Here is a 19788-nt window from a genome sequence, read left to right as displayed (position 1 = left end):
TCAACATGCTCCCAGTCAGACACCCTCTCCTAGAGGGCCTTTGGGAGGGTCTTGTTGCCTCTTGGCAATACTACTCGTGGTGTCACCCCCTCCTGCCCCTGTCCAGGTAGGGGAAAAATTAAGGCCCAGCATCACTCCTGTGTTCCTTTCCTGCCTTTGGTTTCCCTGTCTTCTTCCTCTTCCTTAAGTGTTTCCTGACCTGGGCTGGGAGCAGGGGTTAGCCAATTTCAGGTTTACATGAGTGACATTCTTGCAGTTGCACCCAATCAGGAAGTCACTAAGACCTTCTACATACAGATGAAAGTAGGCTCATGATCACAAGCCCTAGTTCTCATGGGGGACTTCAACTGCCCTGGTATCTGCTGGAAAGATCATACAGCTAGGCACGAACCATCCAGCAGGTTCCTGGAGAGCAGCAATGCTTACCTTGACATGGGTGATAGATGAGCCAAAGAAGAGAAGTGTGCTCTGGACCTTGTGCTAACAAAGAAGGAGACATAAAGGTTGAGGGCAGCCTTGGCTGCAGTGACCATGAGACGGTGGAGTTCAGGATCTTGCAAGGACAAAGAAGGGCAAAAAGTTGCATTGCACCTCTGGACATCAGGAGGGCAAACATTGGCCTCTTCAGGGACCTACTTGGAGGAATCCCATGGGTTAGGGCCTTAGAAGAAAAGGGGGGCCAAAAGATCATTCGAGCATCACTTCCTCCAAGATCAAGATTGATGTATCTGTATGAGTAAGAAAGCAAGCAAAGGGGGCAGGAAAAGACCTCTAAAATCATCTAGTCCAACCTTTAAACCTTTAACCTCCTCATCTCTCCTGTGAAGAGAGGATGAGAGAGCTGGAAGAGGAAGGGTCCCCCTGGCAAAGGCTTCTGCAATAATCGGAGGTGCAGGCCCTCTCCTCAAGCTGCTCTCTGGTGCATTCTCACTTTCCTCCTGACCTGACAGGCATGGGGGTGTCAGGGACACCACCACAATGTGGGAATAGCATGCCTAGTACAGGGGACCACAAGGAAGATGTACACTGGGAATGAGGAACATGAGGAAAGTGCGAGAACTGTGGAGAGATGTGGGGTACTGGACAGCTGGGTTCTACCTGGAGCAGGGGGGTTGCAGGATGCCCGGATCCCATCCAAGGTCTCTGGGTGCCCTGGGGAGGGGGATGAGACCCGCGCCACTTCCAGCGGTCCTTCCCCACAACCTAATGGACCGGGTCCTGCCCAGCACCCGGTGATGTCGGGTGCTACTCAGGCCCCCATTTTGGGCCTGAGTTGGGGGCAGTGGCACCAATTACAGTGAGGAGCCTCTCGAGGGAGAGGATGAAGTAGGAGCGCTGGGCTGAGGAAGGGGCAGGGAGAAGACTGGGGCTGCAGGTGGGACAGGGGAGGAGGAGAGGGGCACTTGGTGATGAGGAAGGGAGACAGGGGCTGGGCTGGGGCCACGAGATGGGCAGGGACATGTAGGGGCAAGCAGAAGTGGAGGCTCCAGGTGCTCAGCACAGAGGTGGGTAAGTCTACCAGCACAGCCACCCCAGCCACCTCCTGGAACAGCTGTGATTCTGCTGGGAGAGGGGGAAGGGGTGATAGGAAATGAGGGATGCCACACACCACGGTGACCCCCGTGCTCAGGTGACGCCCCTGGTCCCACCCGGGTTCCCTCTAGCAGAGCAAATCAAGCTTTGATCAAAGGTTGGTCTCTTCCACATGCCTTCTCCAATGGCTAATCAAAGGGTGAATCGACTGGCTGTTAGCTCAGGGAAAGCTTGTATGTAGAGTTTTCTTTTCTGCTTGAAGGGAATTTTCAGTAAGCCTCCAAGAGCCGCACTACTGCTCTGACTCTTGCATCAAATTGATCAGTGGGCTCAGAAAGTACTGAGAAAGGAACGCATGCATGTGCACACAAAATTTTCCTACAGTTTCCTTAGGAAATAGGTGAAGAAAGCTGCTTACAACAAGGGCAAACCAAACATGGTGATAGATTTTATGTACTTTTTAAGGTACTTTCAGTACTTAAAATGGGCTTTAAAAAAAAAATGGAATGAGTTTTTACAGGGGCAAATAGTGATAGAAGAAGGCAGAATGGTTTAAAACTGTGGTTTTAATGGTTTTAAACAGGATGAGAGAATTAGATTATATGTTACGAGGAAATTGATATTATATCATTCTATCAAAAATATATATGTTATAGTGGATAACACACTAACGTCTTCTTAATGTCTTCAGGCAGCAGTGCACCTCCTGCAACCAAGACACTGCCTGGGTGGCTTCCAGCCAGGCTCTCACTTGCCTTACAGGGTGCACCTCTGAGGTCTGCTGGTGGGCAGGGAGCTGTGAGCTGCACCAAAGGCTTTTCCCCCCACTGAGCCCAATATCTAATATCTAATATCCCAATATCTAATCTGAACCTACCCTCTTTGAGTTTAAAGTCGTTCCTCCTTGTCTTACCAATACACTCCCTAATAAAGTGTCTCTCTCCTGCTTTCTTGTAGGCCCACTTTTGTTACTGGAGGGCTGCAACAAGGTCTCCCTGGAGCCTTCTCTTCTCCAGGCTGAACACCACCAACTCCCTCCGCTTGTTGTCTTCATAGGCACATAGGTTTCCTAAACACGTGTAGCAGCACATTTAGGAAGGGTGGTGGGGTTGTGTGCCGAACATGTCTCCCCCCAGAAGCAAGCACTGGGCTGGAACTGACACCAGAAACAAAGCCCCCTTGCACCTTTCCTGTCCTTCCGTTTTTCATTTTAAGAAAGCAGGCCCCAGTGAAAACATAAGCTCTGGGACAAATCAGGTATTTTATTCTTCCCCTTCCCTTTCCCCTTTCACACCCCCGAGAAAAGGCATTTCCCAGACAAGGGATGAAATGGTCAGTTTTATCAGAGGGTAGTCTCTTCCACGGGCCTTCTCAGAAATTTCTGAGAGAGGAACTCATGCACGCACACACACAATGTTTTTGCAGTTTCCTCAGGAAATGGGTTTTAAAAGCTGGTTGCTGCAAGAGTGGAAAGAGAAAACTAAGCATGGTGAGAGATTTTCTTTTGTCAGCAAGGAAAGAGCATTCAAAGCCCATTGGTGTAAGACCCTTATCTGGGTGGTACCATGGATGCCTTCTCCTTTGGAAGCTCTCCCTTTGTCATGAGAAGCCTCTGGGGACTCCTCCATTCTCAAGGTTTCTCCCAGTGTGCAAGGTCTGAAAAAATCTCTTCCTGCAGGCAATACACTTGTAGGGTCTTTCTCCCACGTGGATTCGCTGATATTTAATGAGTTCATGCTGTGGCTGAAGCTCTTCCTGCACTTGGGGTGTTTGTAGCCCTTCTCCCCAGCATGCAGTCTGTCATGGGTGAGGATCTCCTAGCTCTGGATGTACCTCTTCCTGAAATCAAGGCGCTCTCCCCTATGGGGGGTTGCTGTTATCTTCTAGGCAATGAGCTCCAGCTGAAGTTTTTCCCGTAATCCCTGCAGACATGCTTTCTTCCTTTCTGTGCAGCCGAGGTTTCTTTTGGATATTCATGCATTCACCCACAGCAGATGGGTTTATCCAGAGGTGACTTTCCTGGGCTCTCTGAGTGAAGAGTCACTTTCCCGGGTGATTTTCCTCATACACATCCCTGGGAGAAATGTGCTTCTGATCCACCTACCAACATCCCAAATGCTTCCAGTAGCTTCGCCACAGCCAGCTCTGCACTTTCCTTTGTGTGGTCACTTGGCACCCCATCTCCAGTTGAAAAGGGGAGCAATATGGGTAATTCCCACACCGGGGACAAAGCAAGAACAGGATATATTTGTCCCAGAACACCCACCACAACCTAAGGCCAGGAAGGGTGATATGCTCCAGCCAAAGGATGGGAAAACTCCAAGGCATGCCGGTCACAAGCCAAAATGGGGTCTGCCTTGTCCAAGTGAGCCAAAGTGAAACTGGGAGCATTTCCTTATGCAGAGGTGTGGGAATTGTGACTTTCTTCTGTGCCTTGATGTGTCATTTGTGAACCTTGGCAGGATGTTGCTTACTCAGGTGGAGATTGGAAGTGTTGCCTGCCTTGCTTTGGGATGAGCATCACCAAAACTCTGGACTCCTTACCCAGCACTGCTCTGACTTCTTAGCTCTCCTGCATGACATCTCCCAAAGGCTCACTTGCAGCTGGCCAGCTGGTCCCCATGGGCTCTTGTGGTAGGAGCAGTGAGCTGGCCACTGCCAAAACATGAGCCTGGCTACAAGCGTAGAGGATAGCACAGAGCATCAGCTGGCTTTTCCTGTTTCCCTTTTCCTTTCCAGACTCTTCTATCAGCATCCCTACACCCTTTGCATCCCAGAGGGGGTGAAGGCACTGGGGAATCTGCTAAGCTGCTCAAAGAAGATGGAGCAAATGCATCATTCCCTGATGGACTCACAGCAAAATTTCTCCCAAGAAACGTACCAGCAAATATCTTGACACCCAGAGCTCTCTTTTGTCTGCACCAGGATAAACCATGGCTTCAAGGCTCAAGGATGGGAGTTTGCTCTTTGTGGGGTTTTTATGCTGGGTTTCCCGGTAGGAATTTAAATCTTTCTGTCACAGCTTCTGGGACTTGGTATTTACTGCTGTTAATAAACCATTGGGCAGCAAGTCCCCTAAAGGTGAGGGGAAAAAAGGTGACGTGAAAATCAGGAATCCCAGAGAATATTTTACGCAGTGATAAACAGAACAAGGAAGGGAAGAGGGGACTGGATCTGTCCAACAGCCATCATCGGATGCCCACACTAGGAACAGGGTTTCTCTCTCTGCTCTCAGCCATATACACCATTCCCTGATGGGCTCTCAGTGATATCTCCCAGGGAACACAGCCTGGGAAAACATCTTATTCTTACACCTAGTGCTCCCTGCTGTCTGCATCGGGCTAAACCTCGGCTTCAGGTTTCGGGGGAGGGAGTCTGATCTGCAGGTGGGTTTGAAGATGAGTTTGCCACAAGGCTCTTCCTCTGCTCAAGGTGTTTGTAAGTTATTTTGAAGATAAGTTTGCCACAAGACTCTTCCTCTGCTCACGGTATTTGTAAGAAATATATTTCTGTGTGCATTTAGAATTAGGTGACCATGTTCGAGCTCTGGCGGAAGCACATCCCACACACAGGGCACTACTACAACTTGTCTCCTTTGTGGACACACTTGTGTGATCTAAGGTCAGAACAGCTCTCGAAGGCCTTTGCACAGTCAGGACACTTGTAGGGTCTCTCTCCTGTGTGGATCCGTTTGTGCAATTTGAGTCTATATCTCGACTGGAAGCCCTTCCCACACTCAGGGCACTTGTAGGGCATCTCTCCTGTGTGGATCCATTTGTGCTCATTGAGTCTATAATTCGAAGGGAAGCTCTTCCCACACTCAGGACACTTGTAGTGTCTCTCTCCTGTGTGGATCCGTTTGTGCAAGTTGAGTCTATGATTCGACTGGAAGGTCTTCTCACAATCAGGGCACTTGTACAGTCTCTCTCCTGTGTGGATCCGTTTATGCAGATTGAATAAAAAACTCCTTATGAAGCCCTTCCCACACTCAGGACACTTGTAGGGTCTCTCTTCTTTATGGATCCATTTGTGCAAATTGAGTACAGAAATCCTTATGAAGCCCTTCCCACACTCAGGGCACTTGTAGGGCATCTCTCCTGTGTGGATCCATTTGTGCGCATTGAGTCTATAACTCGAAGGGAAGCTCTTCCCACACTCAGGACACTTGTAGGGCATCTCTCCTGTGTGCATCCATTTGTGCGCATTCAGTCTATAACTCGAACGGAAGCTCTTCCCACACTCAGGACACTTGTAGTGTCTCTCTCCTGTGTGGATCCGTTTGTGCAAGTTGAGTCCATGATTCGACTGGAAGGTCTTCTCACAATCAGGGCACTTGTACGGTCTCTCTCCTGCGTGGATCCGTTTATGCAGATTGAATAAAAACCTCCTTATGAAGCCTTTCCCACACTCAGGACACTTGTAGGGTCTCTCTTCTTTATGGATCCATTTGTGCAAATTGAGTACAGAAATCTTTATGAAGCCCTTCCCACAATCAGGGCACTTGTAGGGCTTCTCTCCTGTGTGAAAGCCCTGGTGGGAGATGAGATCTGCTCTTCTTCTGTAGCTCTTCTCACACTGTGAGCACTTGTGAGGTCTCTCTCCTGTGTGAAAATACTTATGGGAGGCGAGTGCAGAGTTGCTTCTGAAGCTCTTCTCACACTCCAAGCACTTGTAGGGTCTCTCTCCTGTGTGAATCCGCTGGTGTATAACAAGACTGGATCTTTTTATGTAGCTCTTCCCACACTCAGTGCACTTGTAGGGTTTGTATCCTGTGTGGATGCGCCGGTGCTTAAGAAGATAGGAATGACTTTTAAAGATTCTTCCACACTCGCCACATTGGTTCTCCAATTTCTTCTGGCAGCCTTGCTTCATTGTCAGTTCTTTAGCCTTCTTTTGACCTTTGCTGCCATCTAGGGGCTTCCGAGCTCCATTTCCTGGATGGGTTTTCAGTGGCTTCTTGAGATGCTTTCCATGCTCCAGGCGCTTTTGCACGCGCCTTCTGGTTTTTCCCACAGAGACAGCATTCAGCTGCCTTTGGGCCACGCCACCTTTCTGAAGAGGCTCCGCTGCTTTTGTGATCCTGTCACCTGCTGGATGACAGAGGAAATCCACAACCAGCCCATAGTGCCCACAATATTGCCCAGACAGAGCTCTCTGATCCTCTGATTTTGCCTTCTGCCAACCCCAATCTCCTCCCTTCCTCCACCACCTCACCTGGGCTGAGGTCTCCTGTCACATCCTCCACGCCATGCAGATCTGGGATCCAGGGATCTTCCCCTTCTTCAAGCTGGGAGATCACCACGGGTTTGGGGGATGGAACGAGTCCTTAAATGACATAAACAGAGGAGATGAGAGCATTTGGAGGGCTACTAAGATGATCAGAGGGCTGGAAAACCTCCCTATGCATAAAGCTTGAGGAAATTGAGCTTGTTTAGCTTGGGAAAGAGAAGGCTCCAGGGAGACCTCACTGCGGCCTTCCAGTGTTTGAAGGGAGCGTAACAACAGGAGGGGGAACGCATGCTTGGGGGATGGTTTTAAACTTAGAGGGGAGATTTAGGTTGGAAATGAGGAGAAAGTTTTTCACTCAGAGGGTGGTGAGGCACTGGAACAGTTTGCCCAGGGAGGTTGTGGATGCCCCAGCCCTGGAGGCATTCAAGGCCAGGCTTGATGCAACTCTGGGCAGCCTCCTCTACTGGTTGGCAACCTTGCCCAGAGCAGGGGGGTTGAAACTCAAAGATCTTTAAGGTCCTTTTCAATCCAGGCCGTTCTATGACTCTATGATTTCCATGGTTTTGACACAGCTGCTAAGTGTCCACGGGTACTATGTAATCACTCCTTTCCTGTAAAGCCACTTTTACGGCCCAGTATCATTCAGGTCAGCAACATAGACTAGCTTTGTTTGAAGACAGCAAGGCTCTTCTATCTCTGAAAATACTGCAGAGACTTATTTATTTGCCTTACCTTTTACCTACTTATTCAATGCTGTTGACTTCAAGAAGGTTTAGGGGAAAACTGAGGAAGGCAATGCTGAGAAGGAAGATTTACATGCAACCACCAAGAAAAGCTCTTTTGGACGCATGTCTATATAACTATAATATATACATATATATACAAGTATATGTCTATATAGCTATATATTTTGTATATTATGATATTATTAAATATTCTAATATACAGTATTATTTTTCATATTATATTATGATTGTATCATTATATCATAATATATATATGTTACAGTGGATAACACACTACTGTCTTCTTAACTCATCGTTATCTTTTTTCTGTGTGGTTTAGGTTGCTGTTTTTTTTTTATTATTATTATTTATTTTTTTTTCCTTCTGTATGCAGTAAATAATTGCATTGTGTTTATTACATGTCTTGCTCACAGAGGCTTCTTCTACACCACGAAAGCTCCCCTACTGAGGAGAAAAGGAAGCAAAGCCCTCACTCACCCAGTGAAGTTATGGACTCATACGTCTCCAGCATCACGTCCCGGTAGAGCACTCGCTGTGCAGGATGCAGCAGCTCCCACTCCTCCCTGCTGAAATACACTGCCACCTCCACGAAGGTCACGGGTTCCTGCAAGCAAAGAGGCTCCATGTAGAAGCAGCCTGTTGATGACAGAAGCTCCAGTCCCAGTGGCTTCTCTGTGCCCAGCACACAAATGCTGGCTGACGGCACCTCATCTTCCCCCTGCATTCACATCCCTTCCCCCTTGGCCTCTCCTGGCTGCTTCTCCAAGCCCCTACCTCAGCTGGATGTGCCGTGGCCATTTCCTGCCCTCCTGCAGGCTGGGACAATCACAGCTGAAAGGTAGATGTCAAACTGGAACCTGCTGGGACAAGAGAAATGGCAGGGTAGGTTTGGGGGAATGCAGCAGTCCCTGTCCCTGTCCCTCCCCAGCGTCAGCCCAGCTGCAGGCCATTGACTGGGGGTAAAAGCCAGCTGGGACACAGGTTTAAGAAAGGAAAAAGCTGCTGCACATCAGCAATCGTCTGAGAGGAGTGAGAAAATGAGATGAAAACAACCCTGCAGACACTAAGGTCAGTGACAAAGGAGGAAGGAGGTCCTCCAGGCACCAGGACAGAATTTCCCCTGAAGCCTGTGGCCAGGACCACGGGGAAGCAGGCTGTCCTGCTGCAGCCCACGGTGTGGCAGAGTGGATCAGATCTCTAAACTGCAGCCCACCGAGGAGCTCATGTTGGGGCAGGTGGATATGGCCTAAAAGGGGGTGCAACCCACAGAGAGCTGCCCTTTGCCCCGTCTCGTTTTGAGCTCTTTGCCCAGCTCCAACCCCGTCCTGTGCCCCCTCAGAAACCTCAGCAACAGAGTCTAATCCACGGCTCAGGAAACAACACTGTAGATCCAGAGCCTTCCTGCTGTGGACTTGCATCCTCTTTCACAGAGCCCAGCGGATTTCTTGGCTGCAGCCAAGAGAGGAGCAATGAGCAACAAGCTGCATGCTTTGCGTCCTGACAGCTATCTCCCACCCTTGAACAGCAACATGGGTCAGATCCTGCTTTTCCTTTCCCCTTTTGCATGACCTCCCAAGTCTGGTGCTGAGCTTTAGATGCTCAGGCCCTGTCTCAAAGGGGGGAATCATGTGGAAAAGGAAAAATCCTGCCTCTTGTCTGCATAAACAATGGAGAGTACCTACCTTGTTATAAATGAAGTCTCAACTCAATCTGAATTTAGTAATATTCAGAAAATAATATTTACAAAAGGTATAAAAGGTATAAAAGGCAAGTAAACAGCGCTGGGTGTGCGGGGAGTCTACGCTCCACCAACATGCACACACGAACATCAGACATTCTAAATATATAGAACATCGCTTTTACATACTAAACCCGAGTATGCCTATACATACGTACAATCAGGAAAGGTAACAAACAATCCTTGAAGTTCCGTGACTTAACAGTCTCCATTTTCCATTCCTTTTGAACAATAGATCTTGCTTTAAGTTGTCAAGCAACTTGGTCTTTGGGCCTTATGTCTCCCGTTCTTCCCAGATCGAAGAAAAACATACCCATCTCCTTTTCAAGCCAATGAGGCCTGGCTCAAAAGGCACGTTCAGGTCAACAGGGGGCGGAACAGCAAAAGCCTTCCATGGCTGTAGCGGCAGAAGGACCAATGCCCTAGCAGTCGGATCAGTAAACGAGCCCACAGCTCCCTCACTATCTGGCAAACCACACGTTTGTGATTGTGGCCCCATATGGCTCTTTAAGGCCTCAGAGATTGCTCGCCAGGTGCCCAGCAATCCCACTGCAACCTTGTCATTTGTAGTTGCAGAGTCCCACACCTTGACCTCAATTTGGTCCCATGTTTCAGGATCATAAACGGTCTGATTGTTAAGTAGAAGAATAAGCTGTAAGGTTACCAGGACTTTGTTCCTAAGGACATATGATTCCCCATAATGTGCAGCTGCTTACCAGCGAGGGGCAGTTGTGTGCACAGGTCTGCTTCTCTCAGCTTGAGCTTCTTCCCAGCTCCGGTGCGCCTATTTCCAGCAACTTTCAGTTCAAGATTCTCTGAGAGGTTTGCTGAGTTTGGCCGAACCTATCTTAATGGGGCAATCAATGTGCCTGTTCCCGTACTGGTCTCCGTTCCGCTAGCCTGTTCCTGTTCATTCCTTCTTTCTGCTTCTTTATTGATGACATAACTTCATCACATCGTGTTGCCTTTTTCTTATTTTTTTTAATCTTGAGGGCAGGCTCCCCTCTTAATACCTTTCTCTCCACAGCAGTTCTTTTCAAAACAACTTTTCATTGGTCAAGCAACTTTGCATATAACAACAGCAAACACTCAGAAACTTCCATGCCTTAATGGCTGGAGAACAAAAGACCAGCTGGAGAACAAGAAACCTGAGACTGCATGGAGTCTCCTGAATCACCCTTCTTTGTTCCCGCTAAACTCTTTTATATTCCCGATGGCCTCATCGTTAAGAGTCTAATGTTATCTCAAACACGGGGCTGTCCGACCTCCATGGGCACACTCCCACATCTCCCCCTTCTTTATGAATATCAACCATTTTCTCAACACGAATTACCACTCCATTTATAACATACCTCGAGTCCACAGTAGGCTGCTCCCACCCTCCTTGTAGGCAGCCTGGCTCCTCTGAGTCGGGTAGGCTGGAGGACGCCAAGTATCCTGAGCCTGGACGCAGCTGCAGGATGGCCGCGGTTCACCTCCTGCAACCAAGACACTGCCTGGGTGGCTTCCAGCCAGGCTCTCACTTGCCTTACAGGGTGCACCTCTGAGGTCTGCTGGTGGGCAGGGAGCTGTGAGCTGCACCAAAGGCTTTTCCCCCCACTGAGCACCCTGGCAGAGCCCAGACTCTCAGGCTCTTCCTCTGTAGGGGCATTTCCATGCCCTGGGGCTCTGTTCAGGCCCAGCCCAAGGTACTTAACCCCTCATCAGCTTTGTAGGAGGAGCTCTGGGCTGCAGCTCAGCCTTGGCCATAGCTCCTCCTGATGTGCAGCATGTCTTCCTGGCCCCAAACCAGAATGTGTTGTGAAGCTGCAGCACAGAAAATCAGAAGTTGGTTAGGGCTTGACCTCGGCCTTCTCTGTTGGCTCCCCCAGAGCATGCCACTGTGTGAGGAAAGGGTTCAGCGCTCCACCATGCTCAGCCTTCCCTGCTCTGCAAGGAAAGAGTTAACTCTCCTAGCAGCAGGCCACTGATGGCTTTGTCTCTGCCCAGAGCTGCAAGCAAAGGCCTGAGCACTTAGCTGGGATGTAGTAGGGGCAGCAACGCACTAGGTAACACGAGACCCCGAGTCCTGTTCTGAGATAACTTCAGCCGTGGAGAAGAGCAAGATCTCAGGGCATATCAACATATGACTGCGGGCAACCCAAGGCCCTGCTGCTGTCCTGCTGTGCATGGCAATGAGGGAAGGCATTGCCAGGGTCAGGATGGGTTTAATGTTGTGAGTGGAGGTGTTTGCACCACCCTGCTTTGCAAGCTCTATATAAGCTGCTGCTAATTGCTCTCTTCCTGTCCTTTCCCTAGTGGAGGAGGGGTCTCAGGGTCATGACTAAACTTCAGAAAAGCTTTGTAAGTCTGTCCTTGGGTGCTGTTTCATCCTTTGTTGAAAAACATCCTGAGACCCTACCTGTGCAAACAATTGCTTTGTTTTAAGCTTTCTCTTTGCAATGATGGCGCTTCTCCTGGGAGCCATCAGCAACCAAACACAAAGCTGCATCACTGTGGGTGCAAGGGCTAGGGCACCCGGCATGTATCTGCTGTGAAGACTGGATCTAGAAAGTAGTCTCAAAAGATGGGCTTAAGCCTGCTGAGAGGAAAGCACACCAGTGTATGCTGCTGTGAGATGAAGAAGCTAGCAGAAATCTCTGCAAATGATGATCAGAAGTTCAGAACCTTCAGCAGTAGCCCTTCTTGGGTGATGCCTTCACTGTGGGCCAGCAGGGTGAGAACATGCAGGCCTTTTATAGAACTGGTCTATATTGCCAGTCAGCTTAGCAGCACCACTTTGCAAAGATGGGTCTGGTCTCTTCTCCTCTGTACCTTCTGCCTTTCCACCCCACATGGCGAGAGCAACCCCCGCTCATGGGTGGTGGCAGATTCCTCAAAGGAATGAGGAGTGAGGCTGGTAGCACTGGTGACTACTTATTATGTCAGCAGCATTTTGCAGTACATATTACCAGGAAGTCGATGCTGCAAGGGAGGGAGCAGCGTGAGAAAACCAACACGGTCACAACCAGCTTCACTGGGGAGAGATCATAATCATACAACAGCTTGGGTTGCCGTAAAGAGTATCGAATTCCAAGCCTCCTGCTATGGGAAGGGACAATTTCCACTAGGTCAGATTCCTCAGAGCCCCATGCAACCTGGCCTTGAACACCTCCAGGGATGGGGCATCCACAACTTCTCTGGGCAACGCGTGTCAGTGCCTCACCACCCTCACAGAAAGGATTTTTTTCCCAATATCTAATCTGAACCTACCCTCTTTGAGTTTAAAGTCGTTCCTCCTTGTCTTACCAATACACTCCCTAATAAAGTGTCTCTCTCCTGCTTTCTTGTAGGCCCACTTTTGGTACTGGAGGGCTGCAACAAGGTCTCCCTGGAGCCTTCTCTTCTCCAGGCTGAACACCACCAACTCCCTCCGCTTGTTGTCTTCATAGGCACATAGGTTTCCTAAACACGTGTAGCAGCACATTTAGGAAGGGTGGTGTGGTTGTGTGCCGAACATGTCTCCCCCCAGAAGCAAGCACTGGGCTGGAACTGACACCAGAAACAAAGCCCCCTTGCACCTTTCCTGTCCTTCCGTTTTTCATTTTAAGAAAGCAGGCCCCAATGAAAACACAAGCTCTGGGACAAATCAGGTATTTTATTCTTCCCCTTCCCTTTCCCCTTTCACACCCCCGAGAAAAGGCATTTCCCAGACAAGGGATGAAATGGTCACCTTTATCAGAGGGCAGTCTCTTCCACGGGCCTTCTCAGAAATTTCTGAGAGAGGAACTCATGCACGCACACACACAATGTTTTTACAGTTTCTGCACTGCTACAGCTTGTCTCCTTTGTGGACACACTTGTGTGATCTAAGGTCAGAACAGCTCTCGAAGGCCTTTGCACAGTCAGGACACTTGTAGGGTCTCTCTCCTGAGTGGATCCGTTTGTGCAATTTGAGTCTATATCTCGACTGGAAGCCCTTCCCACACTCAGGGCACTTGTAGGGCATCTCTCCTGTGTGGATCCATTTGTGCGCATTGAGTCTATAATTCGAAGGGAAGCTCTTCCCACACTCAGGACACTTGTAGTGTCTCTCTCCTGTGTGGATCCGTTTGTGCAAGTTGAGTCCATGATTCGACTTGAAGGTCTTCTCACAATCAGGGCACTTGTAGGGTCTCTCTCCTGCGTGGATCCGTTTATGCAGATTGAATAAAAAACTCCTTATGAAGCCCTTCCCACACTCAGGACACTTGTAGGGTCTCTCTTCTTTATGGGTCCATTTGTGCAAATTGAGTACAGAAATCTTTATGAAGCCCTTCCCACACTCAGGGCACTTGTAGGGCATCTCTCCTGTGTGGATCCATTTGTGCGCATTGAGTCTATAACTCGAAGGGAAGCTCTTCCCACACTCAGGACACTTGTAGGGCATCTCTCCTGTGTGCATCCATTTGTGCGCATTCAGTCTATAACTCGAACGGAAGCTCTTCCCACACTCAGGACACTTGTAGTGTCTCTCTCCTGTGTGGATCCGTTTGTGCAAGTTGAGTCTATGATTCGACTGGAAGGTCTTCTCACAATCAGGGCACTTGTACGGTCTCTCTCCTGCGTGGATCCGTTTATGCAGATTGAATAAAAAACTCCTTATGAAGCCTTTCCCACACTCAGGGCATTTGTAGGGCTTCTCTCCGGTGTGAAAGCCCTGGTGGGAGATGAGATCTGCTCTTCTTCTGTAGCTCTTCTCACACTGTGAGCACTTGTGACGTCTCTCTCCTGTGTGAAAATACTTATGGGAGGTGAGTGCAGAGTTGCTTCTGAAGCTCTTCTCACACTCCAAGCACTTGTAGGGTCTCTCTCCTGTGTGAATCCGCTGGTGTATAACAAGACTGGAACTTGTTAGGTAGCTCTTCCCACACTCAGTGCACTTGTAGGGTTTGTCTCCTGTGTGGATGCGTTGATGCATAAGAAGATAGGAATGACTTTTAAAGATTCCTCCACACTCGTCACATTGGTTCTCCAATTTCTTCTGGCAGCCTTGCTTCATTGTCAGTTCTTTAGCCTTCTTTTGACCTTTGCTGCCATCTAGGGGCTTCCGAGCTCCATTTCCTCGATGGGTTTTCAGTGGCTTCTTGAGATGCTTTCCATGCTCCAGGCCCTTTTGCATGCGCCTTCTGGTTTTTCCCACAGAGACAGCATTCAGCTGCCTTTGGGCCACGCCACCTTTCTGAAGAGGCTCCACTGCTTTTGTGATCCTGTCACCTGCTGGATGACAAGAGGAAATCCACAACCAGCCCATAGTGCCCACAATATTGCCCAGACAGAGCTCTCTGATCCTCTGATCTTGGAATTTGCCAACCCCAATCTCCTCCCTTCCTCCACCACCTCACCTGGGCTGAGGTCTCCTGTCACATCCTCCACGCCATGCAGATCTGGGATCCAGGGATCTTCCCCTTCTTCAAGCTGGGAGATCACCACGGGTTTGGGGGATGGAACGAGTCCTTAAATGACATAAACAGAGGAGATGAGAGCATTTGGAGGGCTACTAAGATGATCAGAGGGCTGGAAAACCTTCCTATGCATAAAGCTTGAGGAAATTGAGCTTGTTTAGCTTGGAGAGGAGAAGGCTCCAGGGAGACCTCACTGCGGCCTTCCAGTGTTTGAAGGGAGCGTATCAACAGGAGGGGGAACGCCTGCTTACATGTGTTGGTAGTGATATGACAAGGGGGGATGGTTTTAAACTAAGAGGGGAGATTTAGGTTGGAAATGAGGAGAAAGTTTTTCACTCAGAGGGTGGTGAGGCACTGGAACAGTTTGCCCAGGGAGGTTGTGGATGCCCCAGCCCAGGAGGCATTCAAGGCCAGGCTTGATGCAACTCTGGGCAGCCTCCTCTACTGGTTGGCAACCTTGCCCAGAGCAGGGGGGTTGAAACTCGAAGATCTTTAAGGTCCTTTTCAATCCAGGCCGTTCTATGACTCTATGATTTCCATGGTTTTGACACAGCTGCTAAGCGTCCACGTGTACTATGTAATCACTCCCTTCCTGTAAAGCCACTTTTAAGGCCCAGTATCATTCAGGTCAGCAACATAGACTAGCTTTGTTTGAAGACAGCAAGGCTGTCTCTGAAAATACTGCAGGGACTTATTTATTTGCCTTACCTTTTACCTACTTATTCAATGCAGTTGACTTCAAGAAGGTTTAGGGGAAAACTGAGGAAGGCAATGCTGAGAAGGAAGATTTACATGCCACCACCAAGAAAAGCTCTTTTGGACGCATGTCTATATAACTATAATATCTACATATATATACATGTATATGTATGTATAGCTATATAAAATTATATTATTAAATATTCTAATATACAGTATTATTTTTCATATTATATTATGACTGTATCATTATATCATAATATATATATGTTACAGTGGATAACACACTACTGTCTTCTTAACTCATCCTTATCTTTTCTTCTGTGTGGTTTTAGGTTGCTGGGTTTTTTATTTTTTTTTTAAATTTTTTTTCCTTCTGTATGCAGTAAATAATTGCATTGTGTTTATTACATGTCTTGCTCACAGAGGCTTCTTCTACACCACGAAAGCTCCCCTACTGAGGAGAAAAGGAAGCAAAGCCCTCACTCACCCAGCGAAGTTATGGACTCATACGTCTCCAGCATCACGTCCCGGTAGAGCACTCGCTGTGCAGGATGCAGCAGCTCCCACTCCTCCCTGCTGAAATACACCGCCACCTCCACGAAGGTCACGGGTTCCTGCAAGCAAAGAGGCTCCATGTAGAAGCAGCCTGTTGATGACAGAAGCTCCAGTCCCAGTGGCTTCTCTGTGCCTAGCACACAAATGCTGGCTGACGGCACCTCATCTTCCCCCTGCATTCACATCCCTTCCCCCTTGGCCTCTCCTGGCTGCTTCTCCAAGCCCCTACCTCAGCTGGATGTGCCGTGGCCATTTCCTGCCCTCCTGTAGGCTGGGACAATCACAGCTGAAAGGTAGATGTCAAACTGGAACCTGCTGGGACAAGAAAAATGGCAGGGTAGGTTTGGGGGAATGCAGCAGTCCCTGTCCCTGTCCCTCCCCAGCGCCAGCCCAGCTGCAGGCCATTGATTGGGGGTAAAAGCCAGCTGGGACACAGGTTTAAGAAAGGAAAAAGCTGCTGCACATCAGCAATCGTCAGAGAGGAGTGAGAAAATGAGATGAAAACAACCCTGCAGACACTAAGGTCAGTGACAAAGGAGGAAGGAGGTCCTCCAGGCACCAGGACAGAATTTCCCCTGAAGCCTGTGGCCAGGACCACGGGGAAGCAGGCTGTCCTGCTGCAGCCCCCGGTGTGGCAGAGTGGATCAGATCTCTAAACTGCAGCCCACTGAGGAGCTCATGTTGGGGCAGGTGGATATGGCCTAAAAGGGGGTGCAACCCACAGAGAGCTGCCCTTTGCCCCGTCTCGTTTTGAGCTCTTTGCCCAGCTCCAACCCCGTCCTGTGCCCCCTCAGATACGTCAGCAACAGAGTCTAAGGCACGGCTCAGGAAACAACACTGCAGATCCAGAGCCTTCCTGCTGAGGACTTGGATACTCTGTCACAGAGCCCAGCTCATTTCTTGGCTGCAGCCAAGAGAGGAGCAGTGAGCAACAAGCTGCATGCTTTGCGTCCTGACAGCTATCTTCCACCCTTGAACAGCAACATGGGTCAGATCCTGCTTTTCCTTTCCCCTTTTGCATGACCTCCCAAGTCTGGTGCTGAGCTTTAGATGCTCAGGCCCTGTCTCAAAGGGGGGAATCATGTGGAAAAGGAAAAATCCTGCCTCTTGTCTGCATAAACAATGGAGAGTACCTACCTTGTTATAAATGAAGTCTCAACTCAATCTGAATTTAGTAATATTCAGAAAATAATATTTACAAAAGGTATAAAAGGTATAAAAGGCAAGTAAACAGCGCTGGGTGTGCGGAGAGTCTACGCTCCACCAACATGCACACACCAACATCAAACATTCTAAATATATAGAACATCGCTTTTACATACTAAACCCGAGTATGCCTATACATACGTACAATCAGGAAAGGTAACAAACAATCCTTGAAGTTCCGTGACTTAACAGTCTCCATTTTCCATTCCTTTTGAACAATAGATCTTGCTTTACGTTGTCAAGCAACTTGGTCTTTGGGCCTTATGTCTCCCGTTCTTCCCAGATCGAAGAAAAACATACCCATCTCCTTTTCAAGCCAATGAGGCCTGGGTCAAAAGGCACGTTCAGGTCAACAGGGGGCGGAACAGCAAAAGCCTTCCATGGCTGTAGCGGCAGAAGGACCGATGCCCTAGCAGTCGGATCAGTAAACGAGCCCACAGCTCCCTCACTATCTGGCAAACCACACGTTTCTGACTGTGGCCCCACATGGCTCTTTAAGGCCTCAGAGATTGCTCGCCAGGTGCCCAGCAATCCCACTGCAACCTTGTCATTTGTAGTTGCAGAGTCCCACACCTTGACCTCAATTTGGTCCCATGTTTCAGGATCATAAACTGTCTGATTGTTAAGTAGAAGAATAAGCTGTAAGGTTACCAGGACTTTGTTCCTAAGGACATATGATTCCCCATAATGCGCAGCTGCTTACCAGCGAGGGGCAGTTGTGTGCACAGGTCTGCTTCTCTCAGCTTGAGCTTCTTCCCAGCTCCGGTGCGCCTATTTCCAGCAACTTTCAGTTCGAGATTTTCTGAGAGGTTTGCTGAGTTTGGCCGAACCTATCTTAATGGGGCAATCAATGTGCCTGTTCCCGTACTGGTCTCCGTTCCGCTAGCCTGTTCCTGTTCATTCCTTCTTTCTGCTTCTTTATTGATGACATAACTTCATCACATCGTGTTGCCTTTTTCATCTTGAGGACAGGCTTCCCTCTTATACCCTTCTCTCCACAGCAGTTCTTTTCAAAACAACTTTTCATTGGTCAAACAACTTTGCATATAACAACAGGAAACACTCAGAAACTTCCATGCCTTAATGGCTGGAGAACAAAAGACCAGCTGGAGAACAAGAAACCTGAGACTGCATGGAGTCTCCTGAATCACCCTTCTTTGTTCCCGCTAAACTCTTTTATATTCCCGATGGCCTCATCGTTAAGAGTCTAATGTTATCTCAAACACGGGGCTGTCCGACCTCCATGGGCACACTCCCACATCTCCCCCTTCTTTATGAATATCAACCATTTTCTCGACAGGAATTACCACTCCATTTATAACATACCTCGAGTCCACAGTAGGCTGCTCCCACCCTCCTTGTAGGCAGCCTGGCTCCTCTGAGTCGTGTAGGCTGGAGGACGCCAAGTATCCTGAGCCTGGACGCAGCTGCAGGATGGCCGTGGTTCACCTCCTGCAACCAAGACACTGCCTGGGTGGCTTCCAGCCAGGCTCTCACTTGCCTTACAGGGTGCACCTCTGAGGTCTGCTGGTGGGCAGGGAGCTGTGAGCTGCACCAAAGGCTTTTCCCCCCACTGAGCACCCTGGCAGAGCCCAGACTCTCAGGCTCTTCCTCTGTAGGGGCATTTCCATGCCCTGGGGCTCTGTTCAGGGCCAGCCCAAGGTACTTAACCCCTCATCAGCTTTGTAGGAGGAGCTCTGGGCTGCAGCTCAGCCTTGGCCATAGCTCCTCCTGATGTGCAGCATGTCTTCCTGGCCCCAAACCAGAATGTGTTGTGAAGCCGCAGCACAGAAAATCAGAGGTTGGTTAGGGCTTGACCTCGGCCTTCTCTGTTGGCTCCCCCAGAGCATTCCACTGTGTGAGGAAAGGGTTCAGCGCTCCGCCCTGCTCAGCCTTCCCTGCTCTGCAAGGAAAGAGTTAACTCTCCTAGCAGCAGGCCACTGATGGCTTTGTCTCTGCCCAGAGCTGCAAGCAAAGGCCTGAGCACTTAGCTGGGATGTAGTAGGGGCAGCAACGCACTAGGTAACACGAGGCCCCCAAGTCCTGTTCTGAGATAACTTCAGCCGTGGAGAAGAGTAAGATCTCAGGGCACATCAACATATGACGGCGGGCAACCCAAGGCCCTGCTGCTGTCCTGCTGTGCATGGCAATGAGGGAAGGCATTGCCAGGGTCAGGATGGGTTTAATGGTGTGACTGGATGTGTTTGCACCACCCTGCGTTGCAAGCTCTATACATGCTGCTGCTAATTGCTCTCTTCCTGTCCTTTCCCTAGCGGAGGAGGTGTCTCAGGGTCATGACTAAACTTCAGAAAAGCTTTGTAAGTCTGTCCTTGGGTGCTGTTTCATCCTTTGTCGAAAAACATCCTGAGACCCTACCTGTGCAAACAATTGCTTTGTTTTAAGTTTTCTTATTGCAATGATGGCGCTTCTCCTGGGAGCCATCAGCAACCAAACACAAAGCTGCATCACTGTGGGTACAAGGGCTAGGGCACCCGGCATGTATCTGCTGTGAAGACTGGATCTAGAAAGTAGTCTCAAAAGATGGGCTTAAGCCTGCTGAGAGGAAAGCACACCAGTGTATGCTGCTGTGAGATGTAGAAGCTAGCAGAAATCTCTGCAAATGATGATCAGAAGTTCAGAACCTTCAGCAGTAGCC

At 49.2% G+C, this 19788-nt stretch overlaps 1 protein-coding gene across 1 annotated transcript; it reads right to left on the bottom strand.

Moving 5' to 3' along the window:
* Positions 1 to 1880: 1880 nt before the first annotated feature.
* Positions 1881 to 18802, bottom strand: LOC137846178 (zinc finger protein 721-like). The gene is made up of 11 exons (XM_068663882.1): positions 18459 to 18802; positions 16156 to 16238; positions 15859 to 15985; positions 14610 to 14720; positions 13062 to 14484; positions 9803 to 9923; positions 9560 to 9643; positions 8283 to 8324; positions 7986 to 8112; positions 6748 to 6858; positions 1881 to 6623 (listed from the first exon to the last, which is right to left on the bottom strand). Exons 2-11 carry the CDS (start codon positions 16177 to 16179, stop codon positions 5113 to 5115), a joined length of 3681 nt encoding a protein of 1226 aa, XP_068519983.1. The 5' UTR covers positions 16180 to 16238; positions 18459 to 18802; the 3' UTR covers positions 1881 to 5112.
* Positions 18803 to 19788: the final 986 nt, after the last annotated feature.

Source organism: Anas acuta, chromosome 31 (genome assembly GCF_963932015.1).
Source record: "Anas acuta chromosome 31, bAnaAcu1.1, whole genome shotgun sequence".
Lineage (NCBI taxonomy): Eukaryota > Metazoa > Chordata > Aves > Anseriformes > Anatidae > Anas > Anas acuta.
The sequence above is the reverse complement of the archived record's forward strand: the minus strand, read 5'-3'. Positions and strand labels throughout refer to the sequence as shown.